The 16,952-nt window shown below is 36.8% G+C and overlaps 1 protein-coding gene across 1 annotated transcript in view; it reads right to left on the bottom strand.

The window, feature by feature from the left end:
• Positions 1-207: 207 nt before the first annotated feature.
• The window catches only part of znf507 (zinc finger protein 507), a 60,344-nt gene continuing 43,599 nt past the window's right edge, over positions 208-16,952 (bottom strand). The window contains exons 4-7 of the mRNA XM_043706845.2: positions 15,292-15,403; positions 11,076-11,180; positions 6,173-6,307; positions 208-4,298 (exon numbers count right to left, since the gene is read on the bottom strand). Coding sequence (XP_043562780.2) covers positions 3,908-4,298; positions 6,173-6,307; positions 11,076-11,180; positions 15,292-15,403 — 743 coding nt within the window. The 3' untranslated portion in view covers positions 208-3,907. The remainder of the gene's footprint in view (positions 4,299-6,172; positions 6,308-11,075; positions 11,181-15,291; positions 15,404-16,952) is intronic.

Below are 16,952 nucleotides of genomic sequence, written 5' to 3' on the forward strand. Positions count from 1 at the left end.
GGTATGTTGAATTGGGACCACTGGTAAAGGAGAATAAATGATGACATGTCCAGTTGGGCTAACTGGCTTCTTTCCATGCTAAGTAATCCTATGGTCACAACACAGACTTGAATAAGCAGCACTTAGCTCTTTCTCAACTGGAAAACAGAACTGCATTTGGAGACAACATTATGGATGAAAAACACAAACTAAATAAAATATATCCTGTTCATTTTTTAAGACAAAGATTTATTACCAAATTACAAATGGTACATTGAGTAAACATAATAGATGACAAACATTACAAGTAAAATAAATTAATGTTACACAACATTAAGTAGTACAATAATTACAGAAGTACTACAGGTCTGGTTTTATTAACACAGAAAAACTTGATCAGTTCTACCGTAAGAGATCCAAAGAGCTTTTGGCATTAAGGCATGCAGCTTAACGTGCAGATCAAACTTGGATACACATTCCTACACGCTCACACTCATACAGTCCTATTGTTAAAAGATACTTGTCAGTTTTCCAAAATGCTTTGGCTAACAAAATGTTTTAGTGTAATTGATGACATGTATTCAAAATAATTCTTTAATATCAAATGGCATGTATGTTACATCTACTTATAAGTTTCTGTATCCATTTCAGGTATCAAATTTTAAACTTTCCTTGTAGAATCATGGATGTTTAACAATTATATATTATTTTAACTAAGTGCTCTCAAAATGTCCACATATGGTACCAGTAGCCACCTTATGAAACTTTCATTTAATATCTTTCATAAGTTTTGGAAATACAGTTATGAGCATAGAAATACAAAACAAAAACATAATGTGATAAGAGAAACAATAACAGAAATAAAAAATACATTTTGTAAGAGGTTCTAAAAACTGCAGACTAAACCTTTAAAATTAAATGCATTAATGTCTCACAAAAGTAAGTTTTCCTTAGCCTTGCCTGTGGCACGATCACCCAAAATAAACCGGTGTAAAGTATGATAGCAAGCAAACTGCAAGCTACCCACAATGCAGAGTATTTAAAATTTCAGTCAACCTTGCGTTAATTCAGGTTCACAGTGGAAGTACTTGCACAGCTGAATCCAGCTTAAAGAGGAACAAAAAACTTTGAATACAGATCCTGTTATTCCTTCAGCTCCTAAACCTTGGAACCATAATTTACTCTTAAATACATGGAACTTTATACAAACAGCTGTTGAAGCAATTATTTTATTTATCTCTAATATTTTCCTTCTGATCTCTTAGAATGTCCGCAACCTGTGAAAATCATTTCAGTCACCACAAAATGTAAAGTAGGTGAATAATGTTGGCTTACTATGGCTTTAATTTCTCTAATCAGTAAGAGAATTTATGCAAGATTGTGAAATTTTACCTATGTAAGCACAGACATTCTACAGTATGTCACCTACTGTACATTTATTAAGCTGGAATCTCAATCATTAACATCAATAGGACGTTGCCTTATGTAAAAACAGTGTGAAACAAGCACAATGGATTCAGTTTCTAAAAAACCTTAGTTTCATTCATGTTGTGAACTGAAACCAAATCAGTTCTTTCTTGGTTTGCAAGTAGCCTAAATAATTATGCATGCACTACATAAATAATCAGTACAATTGGGCAAAACTAGAAACTTTTCAGATTCATTCACTTTGTATGCAATGTGAACAAGGCATTACAAATTCTCATATCAGCAGTTTGGATGTTATCGTTATTGCTCCCCATTGTCTTTCAAATAACTGCAAGTCCATTACAGCTTCACAATATTCTTCCAACCACTGCTAGGTTTTAGAATATCGAAGAAAGGATGAACCCAGTAACTACAAGACAGTCGGTTAGTTTTACCATGATGGCTTACGAAGAATTGTAAAACTAAAGGCAAATTTCAACACAATAACCGTTGCATTTTTTTTTCTAAGTAAAAAAGAAAGTGATGAATGTTAACAGTATGTTTGCCTCGGCAATATCAAATGCACAGAATATTCAGTACAAATTTATCTTAGAAAAAGCAAACATATCCTCACTCAAACCACAATCTTTATATTTTAAAAAAGATACCAAATTCATGTGGAAGTGTTTGGGAAACCTCTTCTTATCAGTTGACAAATACTAAGCACCCTGACAGTTACAATTGAGACACATATCTCCCTTACTTGTTTGTGGTAAGTTTCAGAAGGAAGACAACAAACTGGTTCTTCTGGCAATTTTCACAATCCCAATACCATTTTGGCCGAAGACATGCATGGAGATAAGGATGTCTTTATATTTCTCAAAGACACTACTGGGTGTAAATAGCAATATTTCCTAGTAGATATTTGAATTTTAAATAGATTTTTAATGTTTAAGTCATAGCTGATAAAATTAATTTATTGCCCAAACTAAACAGAAATTCAGAGTTCTAAAAACTGAAGTTCAAAAATGAACAGTAAATTCAAAATTCTTAACTATCATTTAGTCACAATATCTGTATTAAACCAATATATTTAACTAATTATAAAATCATTGTTACATTTTTCAAATTCTATTCACGTCAATGCTCATGTCTGTTATAAGTAAATTCAGTTTTATATCTTCAAATACATTGCTAAATTTTACATGGATTTCCTTCAAACTCAGATGGACAATTTTAGATGCAAGTTGAATTGTAGCAAGGTACCTTTTACTGCTTGTTCAACTTATATAATTCAGTGCAATATTTCTTGTAAAATTAGTGAAATCATAATTTTAAGCAGTAAAATCAATAATTATAACCGTTTCAAGTCAAATTACTAATATTTATTTTTACATAAGTGGCCATCTCTATTACCAAAAACTCAGGACAAACCTCTGAGTAAATGGTTCCATAATTATGATCTTATTGAAGATGATTTGAATAACTTCCACTTGTGATACAACATATTAAAATAGCAATTTTGTATACACTCTAAGTGTAGATCTCAAAGCCTGGGCATTTCAGTTTGCAGGATCATAATCCTTGTGAACATTTGCAAACTTTAAATATGCATCTGAACCAAAGGGTAAAATAAGTTAGCAGTTTTCCATTCCTCCAACAAAATAGGTTTTAAAATGTCAGTGCATGCTATGTTTGGAACAAAGCCAGTTTTCTGATCCCTTTGAAATAACTCAACAGCATAGTTGTATGGAACTTCAAAGATAATCTGTCTACAGTAAAATTAGGTATTCATGGAACACAAAAAAACCCACAAGATTAAAGCATGATGTCTTCTGAAGATGAACAACATGTTAACTTGCTTGTCTGAAGAGGCTTTATTCATTTCCATTTGCACTGGGTTGTAAAGCACATACCTGAAACTCTCATGTTTCAAGTCAGCCTGCCATCGTTCTCAAAAAGAGAAAAACCTGTGCAGACTTTGGCAAGACCATTTCCCCAGAAAATTACTGTATGACACAGAACTTTGAACAAAACCTTTGTTCAAAGACTAAATTCATATTATTACTGAACAAGGTAAAAGTTTTCATTCTGCAACCCCTTCACGTACAGTGATATGATTACAAAATAGCACCATAAGCAAAGTGCATTGTGAATACAATAACTTCACTGCATGTAACAGCTTATAACTACAGGCATAAATATTAAAAAAACTTCAATAAATACAGAAATATTATCTGTACCTAAAGCACCAGTATTTAGGACATGGTGCAGGACAGTATAGGAGAAATGAAATATCAAAATGATCCTCGCACATCTTCTTGCACCTAGGTTACTTATATGCAAGATATTACTTGTAATATGTTCTGAAAAGGGTGACAACAGTAATCTTTACACCATTTAAAAAGGGACTAAAATCATGTTTTGAATTGTTGACATTCACGGTTTGTTCAATAGTTTATCTCATGACCCTTCTATAAAGAGGCAATTTGTTTTGTAAATATAGCTTCTCCAGGTTGATTTAGTCAGAGCCACTCTGTTCAGGTTGGGAGCAGTGGTCCTTGTTGAGGATAATGTTAATGATCTCACCCTCATGTTCCTTCATATGATCCATCAATAGCTCTTTACTGGTGGATTCAAAACCACAGATACAGCAACAGAATAACAGCACACAGTACTCCATGCCAGCACGAATCTGACTCCCAGCCTTTCCTGGTGTATCAGAGACATTTAAGTCTGAATTCAATTTCTGGCACTTTTCGGGGCCTTTGGTTTCATCAGTAATGAGGCTCACTGCCTCTGGAGCTGAGGGAGGCTTATCAGAATTTGTAGAAAGAGGATGAAGTGATGGTGACGATGATGATATTTCTTCAACATCCTCATCTGCAGGTTTTCGCTGGAGGTCTTGACACCTTATATAAGTTAGATGCATGCATTATTTTACATAAAATAACTTCACCATAATATAATGCAAACAAAAAAAATGTTTTAAATACCTCGTTGGACATGCTATAACTCTTCTATGACAAGAGGGAGCTGTACCCAGACATTTAGCCCAGAAATAGAAAGGCTAGGATAATGTGTACCATTGTTTGTACTATATTTATTGCATTCACATCTGGTAACATCTGTCCTTTCACATTTTAAATACGATTTTCGTATTCATGCAAGTCTGACATATGTAATGGCAGAATTTAGCCACTGGGTGACAAGCTGGAGCAGTTAGCTTTCTTCCCCTCATGAATTGGTGGAAAACTGGATTTGTCCTCATGTTTCCTCCTCATAGACCAGAAGCAATCCTTACAACATTTACTTTAACCACTGTTTTTACAACTCAGTTCCTTTCAGGACTCAGGCAGCAATGCAGGAGTAAAAGATCTAAGGTTAAGCTCCCCAGTTTGTATTTACCCTTGACATCCACTTCCATTAAACAAATCACACATAGCCATTCTGTAGATGCTACATCAGTTGGCTGCGTCAACCAAAATGTGACGAGCTGAGTGAAGTGAATTGGCCTGATATGATGGCCTTTGGGTCCTTGAAAACAGAACACCTGCAGTGCTTGCCTGCTGGAATGAACGGTTCACTACAACTTGAGTGTTTAGCCCCAGGTTCAGTTGACAAAAATTAATTATTTAACTTGAAATTCAGTAGGATCTCCAGCTGTCATCTTCCCTTTTGGGTAGAAAATTGTACTTGATATCTTGGAGGGAAAACAAGGTGTCTAAACAGGTTACAGGAACAGATGACCTGGGGTAAATGTGCATAAATTACTGAAGGTGGTAAGGCAAGCTAGGAAAGTACTATAAAGCCATGCAGAATCTTGACTTTTTTTTAGTAATTAGAGGCAGAGATTACAAAGGATAATTCCACATCAACTGCAGCATTGTGTCCAATTCTGGGCACTGCACTAGATTTTTCAGATTTAGATATACGTTTTAGGGAGGATGTAAAGGCTTCAGAGAATGTTTATGGATACAGTTGCAGAAACAAGAGCCTTCAATATGTGGATGGACTGGGGGAATTGAGGCTGAGAGAAGAAGGATACAGAATGAAAGTGATGACAAAAGAATCAAAGGGACATGAAGGGTTAAAAAGCACTTTTCACATGTTGAGCAGTTAAGACCTGGAATTGACTACCTGAAGGGGCAATGCTGGCAGACTTAATTGAGACTTGAAAAGAAAGTGGATAAGCATATGAAGGGAAGAAAAAAAAAAATGGGTATGGAGCAAGGGCAGGTGAGTGGGATGAGCTGAATGGCTCTTCCACAGACTAGCTTGGGCCAAGTGGTTAAATGGTTCCCAGCTGCACTGCATCCACTCTATGAGGGCCCTATCTAAAATCTCTAATCCTCAAATCTACAATAAAATCATATATCGAATGATTAAAGCTTCCTCTCCCAGGAGTGAAAGGAGGACATCTACTGATCTCCTCACTTCCTCCTCGCCTTCATGAGAGAGCGAACAGAAAGTGAATGCATGGGGCAAGTGAGTCTGCATTTTCTTCTCCTTGATGTTCATAAAAATAAAATCTTTAAGAAAGGCAGATTATGGTCTCCCCTCCCAAAAGGCAACCCTCTCTTCTTCTACAAGACCATAAATATAAACTCTTATTTTTCCAGCACAGTGTGACCTAGCATTGACAATTATTCACATTATAAATGATTAAACAGCGCTTTGTCTAATCACAATTTGAAGCTGCTCAACAAATCACAGTTAAATCAAATTTCCACAAAACAAATATTAACAAATTAAAGCCTTCTACTATTAATAGATGTATGCTCACCTGCTGCTTTGAGAAATGGCTTCATTTATGGCCTTATTCACCTGTTCATAATTATAATTTTGATCACTTGCATGTTTCCACATATGGGATTTCAAAGATGGAGGATGGCTACACACATAACCACATAGAGAACACCTATCAACAAACAAAACCAGAACACAATTACATAAACTAATCCATGTTTAAGGTTCATACAGACAATTACATAAAATAAACCAGATATAGTGACATGGCTTCATAGGTACAAAAACAAGTCTTGTAAAGAGAGTCACAAATCAAACTGCAATCTTGATTGAAATTCAAATTAGTCCATTGGCACTGGCTAAGTTGGCTTTTTGACAGGAAGCTCAACCAGTCTAGTCAAAAGTTGCCTCTCACAATGTGACTTTTAATTTTCAGATCTTTTCTTAAAGAATTTTTCTGAACCCCAAAAATACAACAAAAATCATACAATATAATTAATTTGGTATATGAAATGATAAATCCATTTAAATTTGATCTTTGATTACCATATTTAAATATATTCTGACATTTAAACTACTCACCAACAAAAAAAGGGAAAGTAATTAAAAATCTCTTAAAGCTAGTAAACATATTTCAGCAAATTGCATTAGCATTTAGGAGTCAGAAGAACTGATTTTTCAGCAATTAATGTAATTATATGCAAATATATGCATTCTTCTACCCATCATTAGCTGCATCTGTCTACTTGTAACATACCCAAAACTGGACTCTAACTAACTATTTTGGCAGCATCAATGTTAAAGAATCTGCATAAAAATACATATATTGTACAAGCCATCCCTCCATATACATAGTCAAATTTCAAAATATAATTTAAATTACTGAAAGCAGCAGATAAGTATTGTGAATGCACAGAACATTTGGTACTATGTTAAATGCTCTTTAGGTTGAGATGTTTAGCACATTCTCTTCAACAGAAATCTAAAAACCAGATCCAGAATTGAGAATGTTACACCAAAAGCCTACTCAGACACTGACCCAAAAACAACAACTTTTGTTACTTAAATGACAAAGCACTAATGAGGAAATGGAGACCACCTCATAACTCTAGAACAGGACGATCATAGAAAAGTACCTCAAAATATTTTACACATCATCACTGAATCAGCAGTAATGTTTGCTGAATCAGATGCATTGTCAGAAACATTCAAGGCTATTGCAAGTATTACTAGATTAGCATCACGAATGGACATCATCCTTAAATGTGGAAAAATAATCAACTGTTGATTTGGCTGGGATCTGATGATATCCAAACCGATCAAAACAAAAATTAACAAAGTAACAATTACTTGGATTTGATTATTTCAACCACTTCTTCACTTCCTTAAATTCTCCAGCAGGGCAGCTCCTTGAAACTCAAAATGGAATAATCTATGTTATGGGAGCTAGGCTACCTACTGGGTCACAGGTGAGAGCAAACCATGTACTGACTTATCTTCAAACTAGCCTGTGGTTTAGTGAACTTCATATTTAAATACAATTTCTTAGAATAAAACAAATATTTATTCACCAACAATTACTGAATTGCTTTAGAATGTACTTACATTATGACCATGTCAGGTTACCATAAATACTTCAACAAATATGAGCACACAACAATTAACTGACAGAATTTTTCACCAAGATTCCTTATTCTTTAATAAAACAAACTTCATTGTATATCAAGAATCACCAAAGAAAGTAAATAGCATTTAAGGTAATAGCTTAGAAAGGTTTATAAAGGTTTTGGATGTAGGTTTGCTCGCTGAGCTGGAAGGCTCATTTCCAGATGTTTCATTACTCTACTAGGTAACATCTTCAGTGGGCCTCAGGTGAAGCAATGCAGAAAATCTCTGCTTTCTATTTATATGTTTGGGTTTCTTTGGGTTGGTGATGTTATTTCCTGTGGTGAAGTCACTTCCTGTTCCTTTTCTCAGGGGATAGTAGATGGGGTCTAACTCGATGTGTTTGTTGATAGAGTTCCGGTTGGAATGCCATGCTTCTAGGAATTCTTGTGCGTGTCTTTGTTTAGCTTGCCCCAGTCGAAGTGGTGTCCTTCCTCATCCGTATTTGAGGATATTAGTGAGAGAGAGTCATGTCTTTTTGTGGCTAGTTGGTGATGACAAAAGTGTCAACTATGTAGTGGACTCAGAGTTTGGGTTGGATGGTTGGCAGAGCTGTTTGCTCAAGTCTCTGCATTACTGCCTCTGCTAAGAATCCTGATATCGGAGATCCCATGGGTGTTCTGTTTGTCTGTCTGTAGGTTTTGTTGTTGAAAGTGAAGTGGGTGGTAAGGCATACGTCCACTAGCTTGAAGATATTCTCCTTGTTGAATTCCTGAAGACCAAAGATACTAAGATAGAAGAGGATGAAATAATGGTCTCCTTTGATGTAACAGCCTTGTTTACTTCAATCAACATTAACCTGGCCAAGGAAACACTGACTACACTATTAGAAGACCCGAAGACGCATACACCAAACACCACTAACTTAATCAACAAGGAGAATATCAAGCTAGTAGACCTATGCCTTACCACTCACTTCACTTTCAACAACAAAACCTACAGACAGACAAATGGAACACCCATGGGATCTCCAATATCACGGTTCTTAGCAGAGGCAGTAATGCAGAGACTTGAGCAAACAGCTCTGCCAAGCATTCAACCCAAACTCTGGGTCGGCTATGTGGATGACACCTTTGTCATCACTAAATGAAACAAATTAGAGGAAACCTTCAAGACCATCAATAATACCCGTACTGGCATAAAATTCACTAAAGAGGAGGAAACCAACAACAACTGCCATTCCTAGATGTCACAGTAGAGCGAACAGCCAATGAAGAACTTCAAACCAGCGTCTACATAAAAACAACACATACAGACCAAATATTGAACTACAGAAGCATCATCTCAACACCCACAAACGAAGCTGCATCAGAACATTATTTCAACGAGCCAATACAGACACTGCAGCACAGGGGAACTATGCAGAGCACAGGAAAATCACTTGTACCATGTATTCAAAAAGAATGGGTACCCAATGAACACAGTCCACCGATTTCTCGGCAACAAACCCAAACAAGCAGACAAAATGCGTCCAGAAACCCTAGCCACTCACCCCTACATCAAAGACATCTCGGAAATGACTGCCACACTACTCAGACCCCTTGGCATCATGGTAGCCCAGAAACCCACCAACACAGTAAAACAGCAGCTAATGAACTTGAAAGACCCTATACAGACAACAAGCAAAACTAATGTCATTTACAAAATACTGTGTAAGGACTGTAACAAACAAGCAGAAAACTAGCCACCAAGATACATGAACACCAACTAGCCACAAAAAGACATGATCCTCTCTCACTAATATCTTCACATACGGATGAGGAAGGACACCACTTCGACTGGGACAACACATCCATCCTAGGACAAGCCAAACAAAGACACGCACGAGAATTCCTAGAAGCAAGGCATTCCAACCAGAACTCTATCAACAAACACATTAAGCTAGACCCCATCTACTATCCCCTGAGAAAAGGAACAGGAAGTGACATCACCACAGGAAATAATATCAACCCAAAAAAACCCAAACATATAAATAGAAAGCAGGAATTTTCTGCATTGCTTCACCTGAGGCTCACTGAAGATGTTACCTAGTAGGGTAATGAAACGTCTGGAAATGAACCTTCCAGCTCAGCGAGCAAACCTACATCCAAAACCTCAACCTGAGCTACAAATCTTAGATTAGATTCCCTAGAGTGTGGAAACAGGCCCTTCGGCCCAACCAGTCCACACCGACCCTCCGAAGAGTAACCCATCCAGACCCATTTTCCTCTGACTAATGCACCTAACACTATGGACAATTTAGCATGGCCAATTCACCTGACCTTCACATCTTTGCATTGTGGGAGGAAACCGGAGCACCCGGAAAAAACCCATGCAGACACGGAGAGAACGTGCAAACTCTACACAGACAGTTGCCCCAGGCTGAAATCGATCCTGGGACCCTGGTGCAGTGAGGCAGCAGTGCTAACCACTGAGCCACCGTGCCACCCCTTCTCAAAACTCACTATTTATAAAGGTGCACATGACCTTCCAAAACTTGCATTCCCTTAAATTCCTGCTCTTCATCAAGACTCAAATCACTGGGATTTGTCCATCAGCAGTTAGCTCAGCAATCCTCCAATTTTGTATGAATAGGTTGTGGTTATGGACTCTTCAGTTCTTTACTGTGACTTTGGGCATACATACTTTGATCCCCAGTCCATTCCAACAGTTTCAGTACAGCTTGCTCCAAACTAACTAACTATTCAAGCTGCTTACTTTCTAGCACATGGTTCTGAAAAGATCATTGTAGATCTCTGCCACTACCTGCAAGGTAGAACAAATCTTCTGGTTGATTTTCTCTACATTATACCCAAACTGAATTGCCTGGTTCTGTTAGCAAATAACCAGGCAGATTCAACAAAAGAAATTCTATCTAAACTTCCATTCTAAATAACTATATCAACAGCAAACAATGTGTTGTTTTGGATGATTTGAAGAAAATCACAAATTATTTTACCTGTGACACAAATCTTTGGTTCTGCAACCCATATGGACAATTTAGATCACTACTAGATTTAATTGCCTCCTCTGCAGATTCCCTAGCTTCATTACAAGCTTTGAGAAGGATAATTCACTGCTCCAGTTTTTCACCATTACCACTCATCTTGCAGGACAAACACAGGCTAGCATTTAAGGGTAATAAATTTCATTTAATTTTCATTTACATCAGAGCTGCTTTTACCAATTTCTCAACCAGATGCTCCTCTTTGCTACAGTTCAAATTTAATTCCTAAAGCTGAAGGTTATGTTCTTGAAAAGGTATAAATTACAAATTAGATTTTCACAACACTTACTTATACTGTTCCAGCAACTGAACAACCTGATGCTCCTGTGGGTGGCGTTTCATATGACACTTTAAGCTGTTCAGGTTTGTTGTTGCAAAGTCACAGCTACTGCATCTGTAAATCGATCATGGTTGAATATGAGTACAGGTCATTCTGCTATAATGTGTTTAGTCATACAAATTTGCTATAACGTGAATGACAAATAGGGGACGCTGTATTTAATGTGCAAACTTTTAAAACATGTGTTGGCTATAGTGTGATCCTATACCAACACTTTAAGTGTTATTTGTACTGTGCACTTCTCGTATAACATGAGGTTGCACAGGACCACAACTATCGCACTATAGAAGAAATGATTGTATGTATCTTTAAGTACCTGCTTAATTATAATACGGTACTGACTTATATTCATGTTATAAGCTAAAGAAGCTTTACTAAAGCTCCTTGTCACTTCCATTATGGCTGCAATACAGATTAGTTCTGTAACAAAGTATTGGAATGGCATTTAATTTTGAAAATATCAGTAAGGTGCCAGGATTAAGGGAATGCAATATTATTTCTTTTACTAAGGAAAGAAACAACATTTAACAAAATTACTGGAATAATTGTTCTTTAGAAATTCAGGAGGACAAAGAGTAGATTTTCAGGTAGCTATTCTGAGAAGGAGTGGAAATGAATTAAGCAATATAAACAAAAAGCAAAACAATTGCTGGAGTTGGAAATTCGAAACATAAAGGCTAAGCTGACCAGATAGCATCTGTGGTGAGAGCAGTTAAATTAACATTTCAACCGTGGGAAACTTCTGTCACAAGTGGTTATCTGGCATTGTTTATGGTTTTGGCACTTTAAGTGGTTAATTTGAGTCTGTACAAAGAGAGGGAGTGGTTTTCTTGCTTTCCTGTGCAGTTGTAACCAGGTGTATGAAAACACTTCGCAACTTCATACAAATAAAGGCAATCTTCTCCCCAATCTTTGGATTCTTACCTCATAGAATTCTTTTTATAATAGGTTTTTCTCAATACACTACGAGGGAATTGCTGAGTGTTGTTTTCTGCAACAATAACTTCTTTGTTGCAATAATTTGTTTTAATAATCAAATAGCAGGCACTAAATTAACTTTAGTCAATGAGGGGGCTTCTTATTACAGACTTTGAACAGAGAAACTACTTTCCTCGGCCCCTTCTCATGTCACACATCTTAGTTTATATTGTACCAGCAGGCTGCTAGATTTAATTTAGCTTAAAAACATGAAAATTGCAGAGACCATCATGGGAAAAGGAAGAAGGACTCATGGAGTGCTTCACATAGTATACTGCAAACCTATACAACTTTACTATAAAATACTTGATACAGATCCAACAAATTGCATTTCAGACAATTAGCTGACAATTCATTGCGATAATTATCTGTGGTGCAAGAATTTAAAATCATAAGACTGTGCTGCAGATGGAAAGACAAAAACTACAATTAGAAAGACAAACAATAAAATCCAAATAACTCCTCCTGATTTTTCCTAAGCTTGTTCATTACAAATTACGCAATGCTTGACTGTGTACAATACTATGTTACGATGGGTCACAGAATAGCTGCAGCATAAAGGAGGCCATTCAGTGTCTCATATCAGTGATAGCTCTCTGCAACAACTCACCTAATCCTAAATGTTTTTGCTCAGCTATCAATTTTAGCAAAATCCCACTAGTGGATGGTGGGAAAGAAGAGTACAAGAGAAGGAAAATATCTTGTATTAAAACATATTTATCAGCCATATATACTAACTTATTTTTAATGCTTTTATAAAGAGTTAGTCTTAATAAATGATTAGATACAGTTCTCCTAGTATAGCAGTGCGACTTCCAAATTTATCATTTTACACAAAGTATGTCAAATTTCAATGAGCCAGCAGCCGAGCAATTCTAACTGATGAACAACTTGTGGTAGGTTTGTAATTCAGAATATGACTTTTGCATTGTGTTAGCTAACTTGCATTAACAAAATCAGTGTATCAGTCGGCAAAATGTTAGCAAAACTGAAGCCTATGGCATAAAAAGAACTGGTAGATTGGTGAAAGGATTGATTTAAGGACAAAAAGAAGTGGATTGTTTTTCAGACTGTAGAGAAGTGTGCAGTGATGTTCTCCCGAAGGGCATTAGGTTTCTGCACTTACAAGAATTACTATTTATTAGAAACAGTTTTAACTAAAGGTAGACATATATGAACAGTTGAAATATCTCTTTATTAGTTAAAAGTCTAACCCCATTATAAAACTCTTTTTACACACACACACACACATACACACACAGAAAGACTCTGGATAAAAAAAGGAGTCTTGGATAGCAAAAAAACTGGAAAGCTCCCTCTCTGCAGGGTTCACTGAGATGATCCCTTTGGCTTGCTGCAACTAGCTGCTCCTTGATCTCTCTTCTCCAGATACTTTCATTTGTTCACAGGAGGCACAGAACGAATGGTTTACAATACATCTCTGATGCATTGTTAAAAACAACATCTTAATGCAACAGATGTCGGACAATAAACAGGCTTTATGTATTTTTGCTGCAGAGGAAAGCACATCACTCTCTCTTCCAGTCATCCAACAGCTTCTAGCCATATCGTTCATGCACACAAGCTGTTCAGCTACCGCATAGGATCACAGATGTGTTATGGCATAGGAGGCTATTCAGTGCACCATGCTCAATAAATGAACACCATGACCTCTTGTCAATCTCTAGCTTTATCCCCACACCCTTACACACTACTTCTCTCCAAATAATCATCTGATGCCCTCTTGAATGCCTCAATCGAACCTGGCTCTACCACATTTCTGCGACAGTGCATTCCATATGCTAACCTACTCAATGTGAGATGAAGTTTTTTTTCTCAGATCACCTTCTTTTGCATCACCTTAAATCTATGCTCTCTGTTTCATTCCTTTTACAAGTGGGAACAGCTTCTCTCGATCTACTTTATGCAGCCTGGACATGATTTTGAAAATGTTCATCATGTCTCCTCTCAGCCTTCTTCTCTTCAAGGAGAAGTGGCCCAACCTCTTCAATTTTGCTTCAGAACTGAAGTTTCTCATTCCTGGAGCTATTCTTGTAAATCACTTCTGCCCTCTCTCCAGTGCACCCAGAGCTACACACAATACTGCAGGTGAGGTCTAACATGTTTTATACACCACCTTCTTACCTCTATTAATAAAGCCAAGACCACTGTATGCTTTATGAACTGCTCTTTCCAACTATCCTGACACTTTCATTGATTTGTCCACATGTTCACCAAAGTCCTCCTGTTCCTTTAGAATTGTATCCCCATTTTTACATTGGTAGAAAGAACATTGAAAGACAAAGTGCATCACCTCACACTTCTCTGCATTGAACTTCATCAAATACCTATGTTTCCACTGCACCAACCTGTTAATGTCCTTTTAAGCTCCACACTGCCCTCCTCAGAGTTTATAATACTTTCTAATTTCAGGGTCTTCTGTCCCTTATATACCAAGATCTAGATCATTGATATACTGTATATCAGAAGAACTGGGAGTCAATCACATAGTTGTTGGCGGATAGAAGTACTTGGTCTTCATCCCACAGACCAATTAGCTGAACCTAATTTTGTACACAATTCCTTACTGTCAGTTTGTCTTCAAATTGTTCCACTGGGTGAACAAATAATGGTTTAAACAGCACTTAAAAACAAGCTACCAAAGCAGCAATCCCCTCCACAATTTTCAGATTTTAAAACAGACCTTTTCCCATTCAAAAATACAGAAGCATACAAAGATATGGCTTTTGCAGATTTACTTGATCGGTACCAGTTATGCACATCTTTGGATCAGAGAAGAGTACAAGGTAACTGATAAATTCATTTTGAAAATGAATGATTTTGATTGAGTAAATAAAAAACTATTTTCAGGGGTGGAAAAGCTAGTAGCCAAAGGAGAGATTGAAGTGATTGGGAAAACAAATGTGACAAGAGGAAACCTTCTTAGAGGGCAAGCTAAGGTGACTTGGAATGTACCGTGCTAAAGTGCAGAGGAAGTTCAATATGAACTCTTCATGGGAATCACATTAATACTCAAAGAGAAAAGTTAAGGTCATAGGCAAAGAGCAGGAGAATATAGCTGGTTGGATAGCTCTACTAAACAGTCAACCCAGGCACAATGAAATGAATACATCTTGTGTTGTATCAATGAAAAGCTGGCTCGATGTATTTTGCAAGTTGCACAAACCTGTACGGTCTATCAGAGTTGTGGATTCTTCTGTGGTTTCTCACACCAACATATGTTGAACTTGTGTAGTCACACACATCGCATTTGTACAGCTTCTGAGCTGACAGTATTTCTAGATAAAAAGGAGTTAAAGAATTAATGGTAGAATTGTTGACTGTTTTAACTCTGAATTGCTATACAAGGTCATTAACCAAAATTTAGAAGGACATTTTCCATGATACAGGTATCTTTTAATTACTTAATGCATAAACAATAGTGCTAATGCAGTTCACCAAGTCAAGGTTTGTTTTGTGAGGGATGGTGGTGGTGGTTCATGACAAGTGTGAGCATTCAGAACACAAAGCTGATCAATCATAAAGCTACAAGATTTTTGCTATCATCCTCTCAGATTTTTTTGGGTAATGTTGCCTTTCTGACCCTTACTGAACAAATAGTCACATGTAGTTAGAATTACTTCAGTTAGTAAGCAATTAAAGATAAAGGAATGAAAGTTTATGTGCACATGAAACTTAACTGATAGAATCAAACATCCATGTGCATATATTCCAACATTGATATAAACCAACAAATATGAATAAACTGAGAAAGCGGTCAATAAAATAAAAGCTAAAAGAACTGCAGATACTGTGAGTCAGAAAAAACCCCAGAAGTTGTTGGAAAAGCTCAGTTCTGAGGAAGGGTCACCAGACATTAACATTAACCAAATAAAAGCCTTGAATGGCACTCAGATTGAAAGAGACTTCAATGGAACTATTAAAAAAGGTAGCTGGATGCAAAATTATCAATCACCTTCACTTCTAGTTAGTAAAGTCTGCAAGCCAATTCTCTTCCAAAAGACATAAAAAAGGTTATGATCCTGCTTTTGTGAATGGAAATTAGACTGCCAAAATATTGAAGCCATTACTCCATCAGTGGCTACAACATGAGACTCATACTATTCAGCATTCTGTAGCTGCACTGCTATAGCAGACTGAAACCTAAAGCTGATGCATGTACATGAAATGCATACATTGAAACAAGTAAACACTTTTCATTGCTTATAACATCTTAAGATAGTTCATTCTCTCAGCATTTGTATTTTGGAAAACATATTATGCAGTGGGATACCCAATAAAAATTAATAAAGGGATTTACTAATTTTTTTTTAAGATTAGATTCCCTACAGTATAGAAACAGGCCCTTTGGCCCAACAATTCCACATTGACCCTCCGAAGAGTAACCCATCCAGACCCATTCCCCTACCCTATATTTACCCCTGACTAATGCACCTAAAACTATGGGCAATTTAGCATGGCCAATTCACCTAACCTGCACCTGGAGGAAACCCACGTAGACATGGGGAGAATGTGCAAACTCCAAACTGACAGTCGTCCGAGGCTGGAATCGAACCTGGGTCCCTGGCACTGTGAGGCAGCAGTGAGCCACTGAGCCACAGTGCTTCCCTATATATTACAGATCATTTATATGAATTGGAAGGGGAGTGATCTCAAGGCCACTGATCATAATTATGTAGAGGATAATGATCATTAACACGTATAAAGTCATCCTTTGAGCTTATGCAATTATGTTATTTAATCCACAGCATTTATACAAGCTGTTCTGCTATAACATGTGTTTTGTAATGCAATTGATGAATTGGGAATGCTGTTTCTAAAGCATGA

This window comes from Chiloscyllium plagiosum, unplaced genomic scaffold, assembly GCF_037043375.1.
Source record: "Chiloscyllium plagiosum isolate Xiang-an unplaced genomic scaffold, Cpla_swu_hap1 HiC_scaffold_17, whole genome shotgun sequence".
In the NCBI taxonomy this organism is placed as follows: domain Eukaryota; kingdom Metazoa; phylum Chordata; class Chondrichthyes; order Orectolobiformes; family Hemiscylliidae; genus Chiloscyllium; species Chiloscyllium plagiosum.